The sequence below is a fragment of the Oncorhynchus kisutch genome, linkage group LG8 (genome assembly GCF_002021735.2).
Source record: "Oncorhynchus kisutch isolate 150728-3 linkage group LG8, Okis_V2, whole genome shotgun sequence".
Taxonomy (NCBI): Eukaryota; Metazoa; Chordata; class Actinopteri; order Salmoniformes; family Salmonidae; genus Oncorhynchus; species Oncorhynchus kisutch.
The window spans coordinates 54,172,915-54,197,413 of NC_034181.2; the positions used below are offsets into that span (position 1 = coordinate 54,172,915).

The 24,499-nt window shown below is 43.6% G+C and overlaps 1 protein-coding gene across 5 annotated transcripts in view; it reads left to right on the plus strand.

The window, feature by feature from the left end:
* Window positions 1-24,499, plus strand: part of LOC109895298 (serine/threonine-protein kinase BRSK2-like) — a 173,983-nt gene that overhangs the window by 76,190 nt on the left and 73,294 nt on the right. For all 5 annotated transcript variants that reach the window (XM_031830565.1, XM_031830561.1, XM_031830562.1 and 2 more), the window contains exon 2: window positions 16,642-16,736. In XM_031830565.1, the coding sequence (XP_031686425.1) occupies window positions 16,642-16,736 (95 nt within the window). The remainder of the gene's footprint in view (window positions 1-16,641; window positions 16,737-24,499) is intronic.

Consider the following 24,499-nt stretch of genomic DNA (forward strand, 5'->3'; position numbering starts at 1 on the left):
GAGGCCCAAGAAGAAAACATAATAATAATAAAAATAAATAAATTGTCCGATTGTCTATTTAGATAGCAGCCGGTAAGTCAGCTAATGGTTAGCAGGCCGCAGATGGGCGTTCAGGTATCGTCGCGACGGAGGAGCCAGCCGGATCTCCTTCGGGTAGATAACGTCGGCAGTCCAGTTGTGAAGGCCCGGTGGGGCTCCGCGTAGGCAGTAAAACGGGTCCGGATAGGTGACTGCAGCCCAGGAGTGATTGATGGAACTCAGGAGTGATTGATGGAGCTGGCTAGCTCCGGAATAATTGATGTTTGCTCCGGAATCGACGAAAGCCGATAGTCACACGGATAGCAGCTAGCTAGCTGTGAGATCCGGGTATGAATGTCCAGAGAGCAGTTGAAATCCAGGGACATGGAGAGAAAAATTGGTCCGGTATGTTCCGTTCCGAGCCGCGCTGCGCCGTACAAAACTGGCGATAGATTTTCGAGCTAAAGGATAGCTGATGACCACAAACCGTGGTTAGCTGAATACTAACGATTTGCCAGTAAAGAAGCTAACTAGCTTTTGAACTAGCTTCTGATTAGCTTCCGGATTAGCTTCTGGGCTAGCTTCTGGCTAGCTCCTGGCTAGCTTCTGGCTAGTTTCTGGCTAGCTTCTTGGAGTTTCTGGCTAGCTTCTTGGAGGATTACAGATTTGAGGTATATAATACTTTTTTATACATATAAATTGGTGAGGCGGGTTGCAGGAGAGTGTTTTGAAGATGAGTTGATGGAAAATAAAAATAAAATGTATGTGAAAAAAGTTGTAAATATATGTATATACAGGACACGACAAGACGAGGACAAAAAGACGTCTGAACTGCTATGCCATCTTGGTTGAAAAAGGGATGCCGTCTGGGCCAGCAGCCTTGCGAGGGTTAACACGTTTAAATGTCTTTCTCACGTCGGCCACAGAGAAGGAGGGGGGGGGGGGCAGTCCCTGTTAGCATCCCGCGACACTGTATTATCCTCAATGCGGGCAAAGAAGGTGTTTAGTTTGTCTGAAAGCGTGATGTCGGTGTGCATGATGTGGCTGTTTTTATTTTTGTAGTCCGTGATTTCCTGTAGACCCTGCCACATACGTCTTGTGTCTGAGCCATAGAATTGCGACTCCACCTTGTCCCTGTTTCTTTGATTGCCTTATGGAGGGAATAACTACACTGATTATATTCAGCCATATTTACAGACTTCTTTCCATGGTTAAATGCGGTGGATCGCTCTTTCAGTGTTGCGCGAATGCCACCATCCATCCACGGTTTCTGGTTAGGGTAGGTTTTAATAGTCACAGTGGGTACAACATCTCCAATGCACGTCTCTATAAACTCATTCAACGAGTCAGCGTATAGGTCGATGTTGCTCTCTGAGGCTGACCGGAACATATTCCAGTCCGCGTGATTAAAACAATCTTGAAGTGTGGCATCCGATTGGTCAGACCAGCGTTGAATGGTTCTCATCACTGGTACATCCTGTTTGAGTTTCTGCCTATTAGAGGGTACAAGCAAGATTGTGTCATGGTCGGATTTGCTGAAGAGAGGGTTGGGGAGGGCTTTGTATGCATTGTTTTCAAATTTGCTTTGTTAAAATCCCCAGCTACAACAAATGCTGCCTCCGGATATGTGGCTTCCAGTTTACCCAGAGCCCAGTGAAGTTCCTTGAGGGCCGTATTGGTGTTTGCTTGAGGGGGAACGTACACAGCTGTGACTATAACTGACAAGAATAATCTTGGTAGGTAAAATGGCTGGCATTTGATTGTAAGGTGTTGTAGGTCGGGTGAGCAGAAGGACTTGAGTTCCTGTATGTTGTTATGATTGCACCATGAGTCGTTAATCATAAGGCATCACCCCCGCCCTTCCTTTTCCTAGAGAGGTTTTTATCTCTGTCTGCACGATGCATGGAGAAGCCCGGTGGCTGAAATGATTCCGACAACATATCCCAAGAGCCATGTTTTTTTGAAACGGAGAATGTTACAATCTCTGATGTCTCTCTGGAAGGCAACCCTTGCTCGAATTTCATCTACCTTGTTGTCAAGAGACTGGAAAACGGCAAGTAGTATACTCGGGAGCTGTGAGCGATGTGCATGTCTACGGAGCCTGACCAGGAGGCCGCTCCGTCTGCCCCACTGTTGTTTTGGGTCGGTTACTGGGATTAGATCTATTGTCCTGGGTGGTGGTCCGAACAGATCCGCTTCGGGAAAGTCGCATTCCTGGTTGTAATGTTGGAAAGTTGACGTTGCTCTTATATACAATTGTTTTTCCCAGCTTGGGAAATCTTTTTGTATCCAAATCCGGCTTTAAACTTCTTCACAACAGTATCTCGGACCTGCCTGGTGTGTTCCTTGTTCATCATGATGCTCTCTGCGCTTTTAACGGACCTCTGAGACTATCACAGTGCAGGTGCATTTATACGGAGACTTGATTACACACAAGTGGATTGTATTTATCATCATTAGTAATTTAGGTCAACATTGGATCATTCAGAGATCCTCACTGAACTTCTGGAGAGAGTTTGCTGCACTGAAAGTAAAGGGGCTGAATAATTTTGCACACCCAATTTTTCCGTTTTTGATTTGATAAAAAAGTTAGAAATATCCAATAAATGTCGATCCACTTCATGATTTTGTCCCACTTGTTGTTGATTCTTCACAAAAAATACAGTTTTATATCTTTATGTTTGAAGCCTGAAATGTGGCAAAAGGTCGCAAAGTTCAAGGGGGCCGAATACTTTCGCAAGGCACTGTATATAATAACACTTAAGATTTCCTAGGGTAACAATGTAAGAAATAATACATAAAAACATAAAATACTGCATATTCCCAAGAACTCGAAGCGAGGCGACCAGCACTGTCGGCGCCACTTTGGTCTCTCTTGGTCTCTCTTTTGGTCTCTCTCTCTCTCTCTCTCTCTCTGTCTGTCTGTCTGTCTGTCTGTCTGTCTGTCTGTCTGTCTGTCTGTCTGTCTGTCTGTCTGTCTGTGTTTGTTTCTCTCCAGTGTGTGTGTGCTCGGCACGTGTGTATGTGGATGTTTGTGCAGAAATGCACTATAGGAGCTAATAGAAATCCTCTTCCATGGTCATTAGCATACAGCACACCAGGAGCGCCAAAACAGTGCTGGAATACCCAGAGGTATTTGTCAGTGATTATAGCATATGCATAAAGACACCCTAGAAACCTTGTAATACTGGTCTTAATGTAGAACCTCACAGGGTCCCTTTCATATACAGTGCCTTCAGAAAGTATTCACACCCCTTGACTTTTTCCACATTTTGCTGTGTTACAGCCTGCATTTAAAGTGGATTTCATTGGGATTTTCTGTCACTGGCCTACACACAATACCTCATAATGTCAAAGTAATGTTTTTTGAAATTGTAACTAATTAATTTAAAATAAAAAGCTGAAATGTCTTGATTCAATAAGTATTCAACCCCTTTGTTATGGCAAGCCTAAATAAGTTCAGGAGTAGAAATGTGTCACATAACAAGTCACATAATAAGTTGCATGGACTCCCTCTGTGTAAGATAATAGTGTTTAACATGATTTTTGAATGACTACCTCATCTCTGTACCCGATACATACAATTATCTGTACCCTCCCTCATTCGAGTAGTGAATTTCATACACAGAATCAACCATAAAGATCAGGGAGGTGCCTCACATAGAAGGGCACCTATTTGTAGATGGGTAAAAAAAGAAATTGAATATCCCTTTGAGCATGGTGAAGTTATTAATTACAATTTGGATGGTGTATCAATACACCTAGTCACTACAAAGATACGGGCGTCCTTCCTAACTCAGTTGTCGGAGAGGTCAGGGATTTCACCATGAGACTTTAAAACAGTTTAATGGCTGTGAGGATGGATCGACAATTTTGTAGTTATTCGACAATACTAAGCTAATTGAGTCTGTACAGAATAAAAAAGATTCCAAAACATGCATCCTGTTTGAAAAAAGGCACTGAAGTAAAACTTCACTTAAATTATGTCCTGAATACAAAGGGTTATGTTTGGGGCAAATCCAACACAACACATCACCGAGTACCACTCTTCATATTTTCAAGCATTGTGGTGGCTGCATCATGTTATGGGTATGCTTGTCATCGACAAGGACTAGGGAGTTTTTTTTATGATTAAAAATGAATGGAATAGAGCAAAGCACAGGCAAAATCCTAGAGGAAAAACTTGGTTCAGTCTGCATCCCAACAGACACAGGGCGAGAAATTCACAGTAACCTAAAGCACAAGGCCAAATATACACTTGAGTTGCTTACCAAAACGACATTGAATGTTCCTGAGTGGCCTAGTTATAGTTTATACTTGAATCGGTTTGAAAATCTATGGCGAGACTTGAAAATGGCTGCTTAGCAATCGACAACCAACTTGTAAGAGAATGAAGAATTTTAAAAAGAATATTGGCAAATATTGGACAACCCAGGTGTATTTGTTTTTGGATTTATTATGGATCCCCATTAGCTGCTGCCAAGCTGCTGCTCTTCCAGGGTTCCAGCAAAATGAAGGCATTTTTAAAAACATTGTAAAATATTCACAACAGATTTCACAACACATTATGTGTGTGTGCAAAGCTCTGAGAGACTTACCCAGAAAGACAACTATAATCGCTGCCAAAGGTGATTCTAACATGTATTGACTCAGGGGGATGACAAATATTATAATTCTTCTACCACTTTGACATTACAGAGTATTACAGAGTAAAAAAAATACAATTAAATACATTTTAAACCCGCTTTCTAACACAACAAAATGAGGAAAAAGTCATGAGATGTAGGTTACATTGGACCTGGGTGGTGAAAAGAGAAGTTTATACATGCCTAAGTATGCCTCCACCATGTGTGTTTGTGTTTGTGTAACACTTTGTCTGTATAATGGGATGTAAATAGGCCAATATACAGTTTCAATCTGTGGCAGGACTAATGCATATTTCAGAGATTCAGAGGAGTCATCAATCAGCCTGTGACAGATACAGATGCTCCGCTTCTGGAGGACGCTCCATCACAACACACACACGCACGCACGCACGCACGCACGCACGCACGCACACACACACACACACACACACACACACACACACACACACACACACACACACACACACACACACACACACACACACACACACACACACACACTCAGAGACACATGCACGCACACACATACACACAAACACACACTCAGAGACACATGCACGCACACACACACACAAACACACACTCAGAGACACACACACGCACACACACACACACACACTCAGAGACACATGTACGCACACACGCACTCAGTTGTCGTGACGTCCTATCCTCCTGACGTCTGAAATATTTGATCACATGTTTGCGTGCTTGTTAGAACTTGCCTAATTTCTCCTAAAATTGAGTCAAAGTCAATGAGAAAACTCCCAAACAACCCAAGTTCTGGAGGAGGCACAAAGGCGTTTTCCGTGCGGCTGCACATTACTGGGCTTGACACTCTGTCGACTGCTGTTTAGAAATAGCAGCTTGAAGTGGTGCAGAAGAGTAGCCCCTCGACTGTGGACTCCACTACCGAGTATGTACTACAGAGTTTGTGAGTGTGTGTGGGTGGCTAACTGCACCTCTAGGCCATAGGCTTCCAACAACAATACGTGATTGAAAATAATCCCTTTTGCTAAAATACAGCAGAGCCTGTAAAGAGATGACTCATGGCATTGTGTCGTTAGAACTGATGTCTCTAGAGTTATGATAGCTCTAGTTAATACTCCGTTGACTCACTGTAACTGCATACGATTGCTTTGAACTTTAAACTCGCTATGAATGCCTTAATATAGTCAAAGTCATATCTTCATTGTTTGACTTTGTTAGTGGATATGAGAAAATATATGTGCAAAGTTTTTTTAAATGATAAAATAAAAACTGTCGTCCTTAGTTTAGTTCACAGGCAGTGATTTGTGTGATTTGATATGAAACATACAATTGAACCCATGAATGTGTTTCAGTGTCAGTTTGAATCAGGGGTTGGAACCAAAGTTATTTTCCAATCATTTAGTTATGAACAGAACCAACATTTTTTGGGGTTCCGTTCAACTGTTCCAACCTGCAAAGTAAAGTTAAGCTAAAGCAGTCATCTTGACTGATCATAATTGTTTTGTTTATATTGCTCTGCCATTATTTTAACTCATGCCCCCTTCTGTCCTGGACTTTTCCTAAATAAAGTCTATATAACTCACTGTCATTGTTAGGATCTTAATATCACAAACAGAACTGGAGTTATAACCAGTTTTAGGAGGACATGTCATTTGTTTGAATGGTTTTCCCTCGTTGCCCCTCCTTCTCCCAACAGAAGGGCCTGCTCCGCTCTTTCTCCCAACAGAAGGGCTTGCTCCGCTCTTTCTCCCAACAGAAGGGCCTGCTCCGCTCTTTCTCCCAACAGAAGGGCCTGCTCCTCTCTTTCTTCTGACAGTTGAAAGTGCAGTGCCCAGTTGATAACCCCCCTGACAATTGACTCGAAACTGAACCTAAACTATACCAAAACGAATTTCACACGTATAACAACAGGTACAATTAATTAAGCAAAGTATGATGGGGAGAATGAGTGAGTTGAGGAGCGAGGGGAAGCAAAAGGCGCGTGGTTATGTGATCAACAATTGTAAATGAAGAACAGGGTGGGCCATTCAATTTTATTGATCCATTCTAATTATAGGCCTAATTTTAAAATGGTATTTTATTTATTTTACCTTTAGTGAACTAGGCAAGTCAGTTAAAAGAACCAATTCTATTTTTCAATGATGGCCTAGGAACAGTGGGTTTTCTGCCTTGTTCAGGTACAGAATTTACCCTATTAATTTGCCCTGTATCATTTCACCGACTCAGAGCAGTCTTATACGTTTACTATGACCTACTTGGAGTAGGCAACACAGAGTGAGCATGGATAATTGTACATGCTGAATGGCTTTCAATCTCTGGGAAAATAGCCACATCACGCAGCAGGTGCGAGTGTTGGAGAATGTGGTGATGAGGCTTGTGGAACCTTATGTTGGCAAGGGGAGCAATGTCACCATAGACAATTTCTTCACATCACTGTCACTGGCGAACAATTTGCCTGCAAAGAAAACAAGTCTGGCTGGCACCATGAACAAAGTGAGACGGGAGCTTCCTCCCTCTGCAAAATAAGGCACCTGCACAGCTGTTGTGGAGCAACAATGCTGAAGAATGACATGACAACTGGACACAATCAAGAGAAATCCGAATACTATTACACACTACAACCAAACAAAGGTATGTCAAGCATACAAAGTGTGTCAAGCAAGTGAACAAAATGTGGAGAAAGTCAAGGGGTCTGAATACTTTCCGAAGGCACTGTAGCTCGACATTAAATAACTTCACCAATCAGTGTGGATAGAGCAGATTGCTATGGACGGGTAAGCTACAGTTCTTTACATGTGCGATGGACAGACAAGTGTAGGGTGTGAGATACCTGAGACATTTTGCGGTTGGGGAGAGAGCTAGAGGAGGTGGAGGTTTCACTTGAAGTGCTGGGCATCTTGTTATGACATGCATTATCTGAATTAGCTAGGCCCACAGAGTTTTATCTACAGAGGAGCGGCTTCTATGGAGAAACTTTGAATGTTTTTGAATTTCATAGCTCAGAGGCTTAATGTTGGACCAGAGCTAGCTAGCTAACAAGCTTGTGTGTGCAGAGCTGCACCAAAATTAAAAAACGAATCTTACCCTTTTGTAGTTAATAAATCCAACGTGAGATGTGAAACGTCTAGTATCTTCAATTAACTAGCGTTCTCTTATTAGAATTCTCTCCCTAATTTCTGAATCATGCGGGGTTTGTGAGACTTAAATTTGTGGGACTTAAAAAATTTCCGGAATGTAAAGGAACATTATTTACTGGTTCCCATGCCAGAACAGTGTAAATCACTTTTGTTCCTGGTTCTGATTCTGTTCCTCTAAAAATGTTCTAATTTTCCGGTTTTCAGTTCTTCTCCCTGAACCGGTTCCAACCCCTGGTTTGAGTTGGTAATGAGATTTGTCAGATGGGTCATGCTGGTTATGTAGATGTGTTAGTGTTAAAGGTCAGGTGACAGGTCATGACCAGATCATACCCCACCTTTTGACCTCCCTGACAGATGACCTCTCACCATTGATCAGTAGAGCATCATCACTCCAGGTAGTGACGTGTATGTGTGTTTGTGTGTGAGTGCCTACAGTGTATGTATGTATATAGTAGTGCATGTCTACATGTGTACGGGTGTACGTGTGTCTGCGTGAGTGTGTTTCTATGGGTTTACAAGTTTGCGTTCCTACAGTGTGTGTACACAGTGCATTTGGAAAGGATTCAGACCCCTTGATTTTTTCCCACATTTTGTTACGTTACAGCCCTATTCTAAAATGGATTCAAAAAAACATTCTCTCATCAATCTACACAACCTACCCCATAGTGAAAAAGCATAACAGGTTTTTAAGATTTATTTTCAAATGTGTTAAAAATAAAAGCAGAAATAGCTTATTTACAAAACTATTCAGACCCTTTGCTATGAGATTCGAAATTGGGCTCAGGGGCATCCTGTTTCCATTGATCATCCTTGAGATGTTTCTAAAACTTGATTGGAGTCCATCTGTGCTAAATTCACTTGATTGGACATGATTTGGAAAGGCACACACCTGTCTATATAAGATCCCACAGTTCACAGTGCATGTCAGAGCAAAAACCAAGCCATGAGGTCAAAGGAATTGTCCGTAGAGTTCCAAGACAGGATTGTGTCTAGGCACAGATCTGGGGAAGGGAACCAAAACATTTCTGCAGAATTGATGGTCCCCAAGAACACAGTGGCCGCCATCATTCTTAAATGGTTTGCAACCACTGAGACTCTTCCTAGAGCTGTCCGTAGGGCCAAACTGAGCAATCGGGGGAGAAGGGCCTTGGTCAGGGAGGTGACCAAGAACCCGAAGGTCACTCTGACAGAGCTCCAGAGTTCCTCTGTGGAGATAAGAGAACCTTACAGAAGGACAACCATCTCTGTAGCACTCCACCAATCAGGCCTTTATGGTAGAGTGGCTAGACAAAAGCCACTCCTCTTTAAAAGGCACATGTTAGCCCACTTGGAGTTTGCCAAGAGGCACTTGGCAAACTCCAAGTGGCAGGTAGCCTAGTGGTTAGAGCGTTGGACTAGTAACCGAAAGGTTGCAAGTTCGAATCACCAAGCTGAAAAGGTAAAAATCTGTCGTTCTGCCCCTGAACAGGCAGTTAACCCACTGTTCCTAGGCCGTCATTGAAAATAGGAATGTGTTCTCAACTGACTTGCAGAGTTAAATAAAGGTAAACCTAAAGCACTGTCAGACCATGAGAAACAATATTCTCTGGTCTGATGAAACCAAGATTGAACTCTTAGGTCTGAATGCCAATCGTCATGTCTGGAGGAAACCTGGCACCATTCCTACGGTGAAGCATGGTGGTTGCAGCATCATGCTGTGGGGATGTTCAGGATCGGGGGAAAAGTGAATGGAGCAAAGTACAGAGAGAGCCTTGATGAAAACCTGCTCCAGAGCACTCAGGACCACAGACTAGGGTGACTGTTCACCTTCCAACAGGACAACAACCCTAAGCACACAGTCGAGACAACTCAGGAATGTCCCAGCCAGAGCCTGGATCTAACATCTCTGGAGAGACCTGAAAATAGCTGTGTATCGACACTCCCCATCAAACCTGATAGAGCTTGAGAGGACCTGCAGAGAAGAATGGGAGAAACTCCCTAAATACAGGTGTACCAAGCTTGTAGCGTCATACCCAAGAAGACTCAAGGCTGTAATCGCTTCAACAACGTACTGAGTAAAGGGTCTGAATACTAAATGTGATATTTCAGTTGACTATTTTTGAATACATTTGCAAAATTGTCTAAAAACCTGTTGTTGCTTTGTCATCATGGGGTATTTTGTATAGATTGATGAGGGAAAAAAGCTATTTAATCCATTTTAGAGTAAGGCTGTAATGTAGCAAAAATGTGGAAACAGTCAAGGGGTCTGAATGCCTTCCCGAACACACTTTGCGTGCATGTGTAAACATTTGTTCCGCTGTACGTGTGTGTGTGTGTGTGTCTGCATGTGTCTGCATGTGTACCGCTGTACGTGTGTGTGTGTGCGTGCATGTGTCTGCATGTGTACCGCTGTACGTGTGTGTGCGTGCATGTGTCTGCATGTGTAAACATTTGTACCGCTGTACGTGTGTGTGCGTGCATGTGTCTGCATGTGTAAACATTTGTACCGCTGTACGTGTGTGTGCGTGCATGTGTCTGCATGTGTAAACATTTGTACCGCTGTACGTGTGTGTGCGTGCATGTGTCTGCATGTGTAAACATTTGTACCGCTGTACGTGTGTGTGCGTGCATGTGTCTGCAACTCTCCTTCCAGACCCATATCAAACATCTCCAATCCAAAGTTAAATCTAGAATTGGCTTCCTATTTCGCAACAAAGCATCCTTCACTCATGCTGCCAAACATACCCTTGTAAAACTGACCATCCTACCAATCCTCGACTTTGGCGATGTCATTTACAAAATAGCCTCCAATACCCTACTCAACAAATTGGATGCAGTCTATCACAGTGCAATCCGTTTTATCACCAAAGCCCCATATACTACCCACCATTGCGACCTGTACGCTCTCGTTGGCTGGCCCTCGCTTCATACTCGTCGCCAAACCCACTGGCTCCATGTCATCTACAAGACCCTGCTAGGTAAAGTCCCCCCTTATCTCAGCTCGCTGGTCACCATAGCATCTCCCACCTGTAGCACACGCTCCAGCAGGTATATCTCTCTAGTCACCCCCAAAACCAATTCTTTCTTTGGCCGCCTCTCCTTCCAGTTCTCTGCTGCCAATGACTGGAACGAACTACAAAAATCTCTGAAACTGGAAACACTTATCTCCCTCACTAGCTTTAAGCACCAACTGTCAGAGCAGCTCACAGATTACTGCACCTGTACATAGCCCACCTATAATTTAGCCCAAACAACTACCTCTTTCCCAACTGTATTTAATTTTTATTTATTTATTTATTTTGCTCCTTTGCACCCCATTATCTTTTTATTTCTACTTTGCACATTCGTCCATTGCAAAACTACCATTCCAGTATTTTACTTGCTATATTGTATTTACTTTGCCATCATGGCCTTTTTTGCCTTTACCTCCCTTCTCACCTCATTTGCTCACATTGTATATAGACTTGTTTATACTGCATTATTGACTGTATGTTTGTTTTTACTCCATGTGTAACTCTGTGTCGTTTTATCTGTCGAACTGCTTTGCTTTATCTTGGCCAGGTCGCAATTGTAAATGAGAACTTGTTCTCAACTTGCCTACCTGGTTAAATAAAGGTAAAATAAAATAAATAAATAAAATGTGTAAACATTTGTACCGCTGTACGTGTGTGTGCGTGCATGTGTCTGCATGTGTACAGTACGCAATACGCTTACAGAACCCCAGCAACCAGACACCCTGTCCCACAGGAACTATTGAACACCTAACATACTTTGCCATGTCAGCAGTAGCCTAATTAACACGCTGGACATGTAGCATGGATGGGCCTCCTCAGCTTTCACCTGTTTACATGTATCCCGCTCCACATCTATGTGGGTTTAGTCTTGTTTTGAAGATAAAGCAGTGAGATAAATCTAGAAGATGAATCAGTTATTGAACACAAAGCCAGGTTCTATACCCAGCTCTGGGACTGGCCAGCATTAGGGTTTGGCTGGTTGGACATCATTGAGAGTTTTGATGACATCGTCCTGGTAGGGGCTTTGTTTTGTATTGATCTTAACAGGCAAAGGAGGGATGGGGGGAGGGATGGAGAGTCCGAGGGAAGGATAGAGGGAGGAGAAATCAATAGGGATGCGCTGCTGATTCATTTATGTTGGTCAGACGTGTGTGTGTGTGTATGTGTGTGTGTGTGTGTGTGTGTGTGTGTGTGTGTGTGTGTGTGTGTGTGTGTGTGTGTGTGTGTGTGTGTGTGTGTGTGTGTGTGTGTGTGTGTGTGCGTGTGTATGTTTTTGTGTGTGTGTTCTAGTCTTAGCTTAGTATCTGGGGAGTTGACTTAGTAGCTCATATTCTCACTGAAATACAGCTCAGTGTAAATTGTAAACTAAGTCATTTTCAGTACTGTGCACAATATTTTTCCTCATCCTGCCATCAACCAAAGATAATTTCTCCTCACCTCAGATGTTACAACAGAAGTGGATTAAAAGACTGTTGATCATTTTACTGTCATTTTACTGTCTATCCATATGCTTCACACATTCTACTTTAATTTGGATCCAATTATCAGTAGTATATACTGTTGTATACAGCTGAAGTCGGAAGTTTACATACACTTAGGTTGGAGTCATTAAAACTTGTTTTTCAACCACTCCATCAATTTCTTGTTAACAAACTAGAGTTTTGGCAAGTCGGTTAGGACATCTACTTTGTGCATGACACAAGTAATTTTTCCAACAATTGTTTACAGACAGATTATTTGACTTATAATTCACTGTTTCACAATTCCAGTGGGTCAGAAATGTACATACCCTAAGTTGACTGTGCCTTTAAACAGCTTGGAAAATTCCCGAAAATTCCGTCATGACTTTAGAAGCTTCCGATAGGCTAATTTACATCATTTGATTCAATTTGAGGTGTACCTGTGGATGTATTTCAAGGCCTACCTTCAAACTCAGTGCCTCTTTGCATGTCATTATGGGAAAATCTAAAGAAATCAGCCAAGACCTCAGAAAAACATTTGTAGACCTCCACAAGTCTGGTTCATTCTTGGGAGCAATTTCCAAATGCCTGAAGTTACCACGTTCATCTGTACGAACAACAGTATGCAGGTATAAACACCATGGGACCACGCAGCCGTCATACCGCTCAGTAAGGAGAAGCGTTCTGAGATGAGATGAACGTACTTTGGTGCGAAAGCTGCAAATCAATCCCAGAACAACAGCAAAGAACCTTGTGAAGATGCTGAAGGAAACAGGTACAAAGGTATCTATATCCACAGTAAAACAAGTCCTATATCGACATAACCTGAAAGGCCGCTCAGCAAGGAAGAAGCCACTGCTCCAAAACCGCCATAAAAAAAGCCAGACTACGGTTTGCAACTGCACATGGGGACAAAGGTTGTACTTTTTTGAGAAATGTCCTCTGGTCTGATGAAACAAAAATAGAACTGTTTGGCCATAATGACCATTGTTATGTTTGGAGGAAAAAGGGGGACGCATGCAAACCAAAGAACACCATCCCAACCGTGAAGCACCGGGGTGGCAGCATCATGTTGTGGGGTGATTTTCTGCAGGAGGGACTGTTGCACTTCACAAAATAGATGGCATCATGAGGATGGAAAATTATGTGGATATATTGAAGCAACATCTCAAGACATCAGTCAAGAAGTGAAAGCTTGGTCACAAATGGGTCTTCCAAATGGACAATGACCCCAAGCATACTTCCAAAGTTGTGTCAAAGTGGCTTTTAAGGACAACAAAGTCAAGGTATTGGAGTGGCCATTTATTTTTCATTTATTTCACCTTTATATAGCCGCGTAGGCTAGTTGAGAATAAGTTCTGATTTCCAACTGCGACCTGGCCAAGATAAAGCAAAGCACTTCGACACATACAACACAGAGTTACACATGGAATAAACAAACATACTGTCAATAATACTGTACAAAAGGTCTATACAGTGTGTGCAAATGATGTAGGATAAGGGAGGTAAGGCAATAAATAGGCCATGGTGGCGAAGTAATTACAATATAACAATGAAACACTGGAATGGAAGATGTGCAGATGATGGATGTTTAAGTAGAGATACTGGGGTGCAAAGGAGCAAGATCAATAAATACATACAGTATGGGGATGAGGTAGTTGGATGGGCTATTTACAGATGGGCTATGTACAGGTGCAGTGATCTGTGAGCTGCTCTGACAGCTGGTGCTTAAAGCTAGTGAGGGAGATATGAGTCTCCAGCTTCAGTGATTTTTGCAGTTTGTTCAGGTCATTGGCAGCAGAGAACTGGAGGGAAAAACGGCCAAAGGAAGAATTGGCTCTTTGGGGGCGACCAGTGAGATATAACTGCTGGAGCGCGTGCTGCGGGTGGGTGCTGCTATGGTGACCAGTGAGATATACCTGCTGGAGCGCGTGCTACGGGTGGGTGCTGCTATGGTGACCAGTGAGCTGAGATAAGGCAGGGATTTACCTAGCAGAGACTTGTAGATGACCTGGAGCCAGTGGGTTTGGCGGTGAGTATGAAGCGATGCCCAGCCAACGAGAGCATACAGGTCGCAGTGGTGGTTGGTATATGGGGCTTTGGTGTCAAAATGGATGTCACTGTGATAGACTGCATCCAATTTGTTTAGTAGTGTTGGAGTCTATTTTGTAAATGACATCGCCAAAGTCGAGGATCGGTAGGATGGTCAGTTTTACGAGGGTATGTTTGGCAACATGAGCGAAGGATGCTTTGTTACGAAATATGTAGCCAATTCTAGATTTAATTTTGGATTGGAGATGCTTAATGTGAGTCTGGAAGGAGAGTTTACAGTCTAACCAGACACCTAGGTATTTGTAGTTGTCCACAAGTCAGAACCGTCCAGAGTAGTGATGCTGGACGGGCGGGCAGGTGCGGGCAGCTATCGGTTGAATAGCATGCATTTAGTTTTACTTGCAATTAAGAGCAGTTGGAGGCCACGGAAGGAGAGTTGTATGCCATTGAAGCTCTTCTGGAAGTTAGTTAACACAGAGTCCAAAGAAGGGCCAGAGGTATACAGAATGGTGTCGTCTGCGTAGAGGTGGATCAGAGAATCACCAGCAGCAAGAGCGAAATCATTGATGTATACAGAGAAGCCCTGACCTCAATCCTATAGAAAATATGTGGATAGAACTGAAAAAGTGTGTGCGAGCAAGGAGGCCTACAAACCTGACTCAGTTACACCAGCTCTGTCAGGAGAAATGTGACCAAATTCACCCATCTTATTGTGGGAAGCTTGTGGAAGGCTATCCAAAACGTTTGACCCACGTTAAACAATTTAAAGGCAATGCTACCAAATACTAATTGAGTGTATGTAAACTTCTGAAACACTGGGAATGTGATGAAAGAAATAAAAGCTAAAATAAATCATTCTCTCTGCTATTATTCCGACATTTCACATTATCTAAAATAAAGTGTTGATCCTAATTGAGCTCAGTCAAGGAATTTATATTCTGATTAAATGTCAGGAATTGTGAAAAACTGAGTTTAAATATATTTGGCTAAGTATGTAAACTTCTGACTTATGTGGCTTGTCACAATACAATATGTGCCTGGCTGATTCAATAAGATTTTCTCTCTCATTCTCTCTCTTTAAAGCCCCCAGCTTCACTGAGCGCACGTCATCTCTCTTTCATTCTCTCATTTCTTTCAACGTATTTCCCATATTTCCCTGTTCTTTCACTGATGACTCACACTCCTGTGTTTGCCTTTTGGTGCCGTCACTTGCACACGCGCACGCACGCGCACTCACACACGCACACAGACGGACAATCTATTCGAGGCAATTACATCAATATCAAATATTCATTACCTGGTGTAAAGTGGTTGCCGAGGTTTCTAACCCATGTTGGCCAGGCAATCGAGCAGCAGTCCCCGAGCTCCGCTGACAGCAAGATCAATGGCACATTGTGAATGTCGCCCAGGATGCCATTCCGGCTCTAACTGCCTAACATAAAAGAGCCCTGCGGCTGCCATCTTGGCTCAATGCCACTGGTGTTTACGGCCCGGTATCCCAGTTTCCTCGCACCTTTGGGGAAACCCATGGGGAAATCACCAGTCAAATGTAGGATATGTACTTCTCTGAAATATGTATGCCAGGTAATAAAAGCGGTGCATATGCAGTGTGGGGTGGTATTTAGATGCAGACCTTTTAGTAGGAAAGTGACACCCTATCCCCAGGCTCAGCTCTTTGAAAAAGATAGATGTCGCCATTGTGTGTGTGTGTGTGTGTGTGTGTGTGTGTGTGTGTGTGTGTGTGTGTCATAAAATAAAGCTATTGCTTTCTCTGCATTGATTCTTTCATGTTGCTGTTTATGTAGAAGTTGACATTTACTTTGAGATGCAAAATGGCGAGATGGGAGACGTTGGCTCTGGGGGGGTTTCATACAGTGGTTTTTATGAGGAGCTTTGAGGGATGTTTTCTATTATGGAGTTGTGGGCTGACCGATGCTCTCTCTTTTCATCTGTATGTGTGTGTATTCTTTATTCGAGCGAGATGACCAGGGCTTTAGTGTGCTCACTGACTCTCCTTATTCACTGACATTTACTCTGGTTCCCTTCAGTGGGACTTTGTTCGATACACGAGGCAAAGCTAACTGTTCTTGGAGTCATTGTGTGATGTTGCAGGGTTTTGTTTCAGCCCAGCACAAAAACACCTGATATAACTGGTTCGAACAAGACAGGCCTACTCATTCGGCTATTGTGCGTTAGACCCTCTTTACTTTGTGTGTGTGTGTATGTGTGTGTGTGTGTGTGTGTGTGTGTGTCTCTATGCGTTTATTATGTGTTTGACTGTCTTCACTGTGTATATTTGTGCGTGTGTGTGTGTTTGACACACTATTTGCTAACGTGTGTGTTTCAGGCCTGGTGAAGCTGGGAATCCACTGTGTCACGTGTCAGAAAGTGGCCATCAAGATCGTCAACAGAGAGAAACTCAGCGAGTCTGTCCTCATGAAGGTAAGACCATGGGCTTGACACCAGATGTAGCAATGGAGAGCCATATGGCCTTTGTTGTTGTTATTGTTCGAAAAAGAGGGTAATATGACACGGCCTTCCTGTCACTGTAGTAGAGAGAGTAGAGTGTTGTCCTGCAGGGTCTGACAGTATGACAGGAGGTCTTCCAGGGATAGTGCTGTTATGTAAAACAGATGAATAGAGATGCCTTCCTAACCTTCCATAGCTCTTTATCTTTGTGTCAGTGTGTGTGTGTGAGAGTTTTGGGGCCTATGAATGACGAAGTATGTTAGGCAACACTTCTGCATTTCCTCATTAGACCACTACCCATCAATAGCTAGACTAGACATTGCTTCTCTGCAATTATAAGCCCTTATGGTAGAGTAAACCATTGGAGTGAGGAAAATGAGAGCAGGCCTTAATCTGATCTTGTATAATGACCTTTCATGGGATGCAGCATATTCTCTATCTCAGGACATCACACCGAAGCATCTCATTGGGATGTAATTGGATCGTGGGCAGATTTAATTTGAATGGGGTGCAGCGCATACATACAGCATACTGTATGTGCTCTCACATGCACACGCAGATGCACACACACACACACACACACACACACACACACACACACACACACACACACACACACACACACACACACACACACACACACACACACACACACACACAAACACGCACACACTTCAGTAGTGCCAACACTTCAATATCCTGAGAGTGAGATAGATGGTGTGCCAGTGCAGGAGGTTAGTGTGGTGCTTGGCACTATCACACTGCTTTGTCCTCCGCACAGAGAAAGGGTCACAGGCAGCCATGGGTGACAAATGTTGTTAATAAAAAACACCCTGGCTGGTGTGTATGCGTGTCTGTGGACTAAATATCATGACTCCATTGGGCCCACTAGGATGTAGTCGGGGAGATTTTCTGTTGACCAAGCACATGCTTTGCTTTGCCTCATTCCCGTGGTCACCCCTCAGTAGGGAAGTTAACCGTGTGTGTCTTTTGTCAGTCTGCACAGGAGTGTGTGCAGTACGCTATGCACATACATGTGTGCCCTATGCACTAACCAAGGCAGTGGAATAAGTCGAGTTTGGTAAGATATGTGTGTGTGTATACAGTAATAAAAATTCAACAAATAAATTGATCACATACACAGGGTGTAGCGAAATGCTTGTGTCACGCTGGCGTGAAGAGATTTGGTAGACAGGCACAGGAGTGCGTATTCGGGGTAATGAAATGAAATGAAAGACAAAACACAGGGTTGAACACATAACAAAAGAGCGAGGAGTACCTCGAATAAATAACACCAGCGCACAATGATTATCACACGTGACGAGACCTGTAATCATCTGCGCAATCCACAAGGTCACGAAAGCCCAAATACACAGCACGGATACTCACACACACCAATGGACCTAGTAACAATAATCAACAGGACAATGGTAAAGCAAGGGCACCGTTATACAATTACTAATCACTGGGAATAGGGGCCAGGTGTGCGTAATGAAAGTTCCAGAGGGATCCGTGACAGCTTGTGTTCCTAGCTCCAACAGTGCAGTACTATCTTAACAATTCACAACAATACACAAATCTAAGAGTAAAAGAATGGAATTAAGAAATATATAAATATTAGGATGAGCAATGTCGTAGTGGCATTGACTAAAATACAGTAGAATAGAATACAGTATATAAACTCAGAAAATAAAGAAACGTCCTCACTGTCAACTGCGTTTATTTTCAACAAACATGTGTAAATATTTGTATGAACATAGCGAGATTCAACAACTGAGACCTAAACTGAACAATTTACACAGACATGTGACTAACAGAAATGGAATAATGTATCCCTGAACAAAGGGGGGTCAAAATCAAAAGTAACAGTCAGAATTTGACGTGGCCACCAGCTGCATTAAGTACTACAGTGCATCTCCTCCTCATGGACTGCACCAGATTTGCCAGTTCTTGCTGTGAGATGTTACCCCACTCTTCCAGCAAGGCACCTACAACTCACCCTCCGATCCAAAAAGTCCCAGATGTGCTCAATGGGATTGAGATCCGGGCTCTTCGCTGGCCATGGCAGAACCCTGACATTCCTGTCTTGCAGGAAATCATGCACAGAACGAGCAGCATGGCTGGTGGCATTGTCATGCTGGAGGGTCATGTCAGGATGAGCCTGCAGGAAGGGTACCACATGAGGGAGGAGGATGTCTTCCCTGTAGCGCACAGCGTTGAGATTGCCTGCAATGACGACAAGCTCAGTCCGATGATGCTGTGACACACCGCCCCAGACCATGACGGACACACCAACTCCAAATCGATCCCACTCCAGAGTACATGCCTCAGTGTAATGCACACTCTTCAACGATAAACTTGAATCTGACCATCACCCCTGGTGAGACAAAACCGTGGCTCGTCAGTGAAGAGCACTTTTTGCCAGTCCTGTCTGGTCCAGCGACGGTGAGCTTGTGCCCATAGGTGACGTTGTTTCCGATGATGTCTGGTGAGGACCTGCCTTACAACAGGCCTACAAGCCCACAGTCCAGCCTCTCTCAGCCTATTGCGGACAGTCTGAGCACTGATGGAGGGATTGTGCGTTCCTGGTGTATCTCGTGCAGTTGTTGTTGCCATCCTGTACCTGTCCCGCAGGTGTGAAGTTCGGATGTACCGATCCTGTGCAGTTGTTGTTACACGTGGTCTGCCACTGCGAGGACGATCAGCTGTCCGTCCTGTCTCCCTGTAGCACTGTCTTAGGCGTCTTACTGTACGGACATTGCAATTTATTGCATTGGCCACATCTGCAGTTATCATGCCTCCTTGCAGCATGCCTAAGGCACGTTCACGCAGATGAGCAGGGACCCTGGGCATCTTTCTTTTGGTGTTTTTCAGAGTCAGTAGAAAGGCCTGTTTAGTGTCCTAAGTTTTCATAACTGTTACCTTAATTGCCTACCGTCTGTAAGCTGTTGGTGTCTTAACGACCGTTCCACGGGTGCATGTTCATTAATTGTTTGTGGTTCATTGAACAAGCATGGGAAACAGTGTTTAAACGCTTTACAATGATTTTTTGTGAAGTTATTTTGATTTTTTTACGAATTATCCTTTTTTTGCTGAGTTTACATATGAGATGAGTAAAGCAGTATGTAAACATTATTAAAGTGACTGATGTTCCATTATTAAAGTGGCCAGTGATTCCATGTCTATGAATGTTGGGCAGCAGCCTCTAAGGTGTAGGGCTGAGTAACCCGGCGGTAGCCAGCTAGTGATGGCTATTTAACAATCTGATGGCTTCGAGATAGAAGCTGTTTTTCTCTCTGTCCCAGTTTTGATTTACCTCTACTGACCTCCCCTTTTTGCTGATAGCGGGGTGAACAGGCCGTGGCTCGGGTGATTGATTTCCTTGATGATCTGTTTGGCCTTCCTTTGACATCGGTTGCTGTAGGTGTCCTGGAGGGCAAGCAGTGTGCCCCTGGTAATGTGTTCGGCAGACCACACCACCCTCTGGAGAGCCCTGCGGTTGCGAGTGGTACAGTTTCCATACCAGGCAGTGATACAGCCCTACAGGATGTTCTCAATTGTGCATCTGTAAAAGTTTGTGAGGGTCTTAGGGGCCAAGCCAAATTTCTTCAGCCTCCTGAGGTTGAAGGTTGCGCCTTCTTCCCCACACTGTCTGTGTGGGTGGACCATTTCAGATTGTCAGCGAAGTTTACGCTTTCCACCTTCTCCACTGCGGTCCCGTTGATGTGGATACGGGCATACTGCTTCCTGAAGTCCACAATCAGTTTCTTTTTTTTGAGGGAGAGTTTATTTTCCTGGCACCACTCCGCCAGGGCCCTCACCTCCTCACTCTAGGCTGTTTAGCCATTGTTGGTAATCAGGCCTATTACTGTTGTGTCGTCTGCAAACTTGGTGACTGAGTTGGAAGCGTGCGGCCACTGAGAACGAGAGCCCACAGTCCTATGGAGCGGGCCGCGTTGGTGGCACTCTGTTATCCTCAAAGTGGGCGAAGAAGGTGTTTAGCTTGTCTGGGAGCAAGACGTCGGTGTCCACGATGTGGCTGGTTTTCCCTTTGTAATCCGTGATCGTCTGTAGACCCTGCCACATATGTCTCATGTCTGAGCCGTTGAATTGTGACTCCACTTTGTCTCTATACTGACGTTTTGCCTGTTTGATTGCCTTACAGCGGGAATAACTGCACTGTTTGTATTTGACCATATTCCCAGTCTCCTTGCCTTGGTTAAGTGCGTTGGTTGCCGCTTCCAGTTTTGCGCGAATGCTGCCATTTATCCACGGTAACGGTAACTAACTAACTTTTGTACATCGCTCTGGTCCATACAATTGACCTCATTTTAGCGCCCCAAAAAACGTAATTCTTCCAGATCAACTGTAATATCAATACCATTGTAAAGCACAATTTCTCCCCTTTCCAGCAAAATGAATGACGAGACCTTCATGATGCCCGTCCCTGAATGACTGAAGAAGGCAATGAGCGCTGTCAGGTCTTTTTAAAAATGGCGGGTGGGGAAGCGAAACCAATTGCGTGATAGTGAAACAGGGAGATATGTCATGTGGGGAAACAACTTTTTTTCACCTGATCTGTCCAACTTATCGTCTCTAAAATGTAAATGAAACACTATAAAGAGTTTATATGATGTGTCATTACATACCTATTTGAATGTTTGTGTCAGATTTGAATCAGGTTTTTTAGAGCGCCGCCGCGGCTTTTGAGGGTCACGGCGGCTTGCATTGATGGCGCAAAAAAAAAAAGAATGCATTCAGTTGTACAATCGACCAGGTATCCCCCTCACCCCTTACCTTGTCCCTTTGTTGTTTTTAATATGCGAGAGAAGGGCTACCCCTGGTGGAAAGAGGCTGTACGGCACAAAATGATTTGCAAATGCGTTACATTACGTAGTGACACGTCACAATGTAACATACCGCGTCAGAGGGGTCCGTTTTTTTTTCCACCTTTTCTCAAATACTATTAGTCCATTACCATGTCAGTCAACGCTGAATCGAAACTTAGCTCACACCCCGGATTTTGATGCAACACTTTCGCTACAGCCCCATTCGTTTTCATTGCAGCCTCGTCTGAATGTTGCGGTTGCGCACATTTGTACGGAATGGGGTTAGTCACCGTTATATGTAATAATATGGTAACTTACAAACACACTCTTGCCCTCTCATATGGTGTGTGTGTGTACCGTATGTGTGTGCAGTCAGCGCGGCAGTGGAGTCAGCCAAACGGGCCATTTCAGAGCTGCTGCCTCTCCTTTCTGCTGATGTTGTTTTTTTCAGCCTAATGAGAGAACGAGTGGGATGAAAATAACAGGAGAAAAGAGGGGAGCATTACTCCACCCATCAGGCCTACTCAACACTTTAACCCTCTCACTCTTCATTTTCCATGGCCTTGGTTTAATTGGTTAAATGGGTCATTAACTCAGATTTTTCATTTTTTTAATTGAACCTTTATTTAACTGAGCAAATCAGTTTAGAACAAATTCTAATTTTACAATGATGTCCTACCCCGGCCAAACACTCCCCTAACCCGGATGATGCTGGACCAATTGTGCGCCGCCATATGGTATTAGGGTGTGTGTGTGTGTCTGAAGTTAGTTTGAGTTGAATGACACATGGAGCATCTCCCTTTTTTGTCTCTGTTTTTTCCCTCATCCTATCAGGCTTTATATTTCAAATTTGTTCAAATCTTTCTTTTCCATCTCTTTCTCTCTCTCTCTCTCTTTCTCTCTCTCTCTCTCTCGCTCCCTCTACTCGCTCACTCGCTCACTCGCTCACTCACTCACTCACCCGCTCACTCACTCACTCACTCACTCACTCACTCACTCACTCACTCACTCACTCACTCACTCACTCACTCACTCACTCACTCACTCACTCACTCACTCACTCACTATATTTCTCTCTCTCTCTCTCTCTCTCTCTCTCTCTCTCTCTCTCTCTCTCTCTCTCTCTCTCTCTCTCTCTCTCTCTCTCTCTGTCTCCCTCATTCCCATTCTCAACATTCGAGGGGCTTGTTGTCATAGGAACAGTGATTGGCTTTGGAAAGGGAGGGGAGAACATGACATGTCTTCCCAGCGTGAGTTATTGGCCGTCTGTCTTTCCCCCTGCACAATGCAGATCCACCAGACAACACACCACACACACGCACTCAGAGACAACAACATGTTTAAAACATATTCCCTTCCTCTGTTGTCTCACCTCAAAACTCATTCATACTTTGGCATTTTCAAAACGCAAGTGTACTCCTGAATCCTGATGTGTTCCTTTGTTTAAAAGGCCGTTGCAGCAGGTACACCACAATACGCATCTGTTCATTCATCCTTTCAGTTCGTTTGTATGTGTGTTTGTGTGTGTGTGTGTATGTGTGTGTGTGTATGTGTGTGTGTGTGTTTGTGTGTGTGTGTGTGTGTGTGTGTGTGTGTGTGTGTGTGTGTGCATGTATTTCTAACCCTACTTTCATACTCCCCTGGTCTCTAACATTACATCGCATGTACTTATTTCCTTTCATTCCCTTCATAAAAAATGAAAGACAAACCTATTTGCCGTCTACTGTCTCTCATGTTGGGATTAACTGTCTTCTCTCCATCCCTCCTTCCTCTTTGTTTGTCTCTCATCTCAATTCAATTCAAGGGCTTTATTGGCTTGGGAAACATATGTTAACATTTGCCAAAGCAAGTGAAGTAGATAATAAACAAACGTTAAATAAACAATACAAATGAACGGTAAACATTACACTCACAAAAGTTCCAAGACAATTAAGACATTTCAAATGTCATATTATGTGTAAATAGTTAAAGGAAAATAAATAAACATAAATATTTGTTGTATTTACAATGGTGTTTGTCCTTCACTGGTTGCCCTTGTGGCAACAGGTCACAAATATTGCTGCTCTGATGGGACACTGGTATTTCACCCAGTAGATATGGGAGTTTGTCAAAATTGTGTTTGTTTTCAAAATTCTTTGTGGATCTGTGTGATCTGAGGGAAATATGTGTCTCTAATACGGTCATACATTTGGCAGGAGGTTAGGAAGTACAGCTCAGTTTCCACCTCATTTGTGGGCAGTGTGCACACAGCCTGTATTCTCTTGAGAGAAAGGTCTGCCCACGGTGGCCTTTCTCAATAGCAAGGCTATGCTCACTGAGTCTGTACATAGACAAAGCTTTCCTTGTGTTTGGGTCAGTCACAGTGATCAGGTATTCTGCCGCTGTGTACTCTCTATTAAGGGCCAAATTGCATTCTCGTTTGCTCTTTTTTTTATTTTTATTAATGTACATGTGTCAAGTAATTATCTTTTTGTTTTCTCATAATTTGGTTGGGGTTAATTGTTTTGCTGTCCTGGTGCTCTGTGGGGTCTGTTTGTGTTTGTGAACAGAGCCCCAGGACCAGCTTGCTTAGGGGACTCTTCTCCAGTGTCATCTCTCGGTAGCTGATGGCTTTGTTATGGAAGATTTGGGAATTGCTTCCTTTTGTGGAATTGTGGAATTTAACGGCTCTTTTCTGGATTTTGATAATTAGCGGGTATCAGCCTAATTCTGCTCTGCATGCATTATTTGTTGTTTTACGTTGTACACAGGATATTTTTGCAGAATTCTGCAAGTAGAGTCTCAGTTTGGTGTTTGTCCCATTTTGTGAATTCTTGGTTGGTGAGGAGACCCCAGACCTCACAACCATAAAGGGCAATGGTTTCTATAACTGATTCACCTATTTTTTGCCAGATCCTAATTGCTATG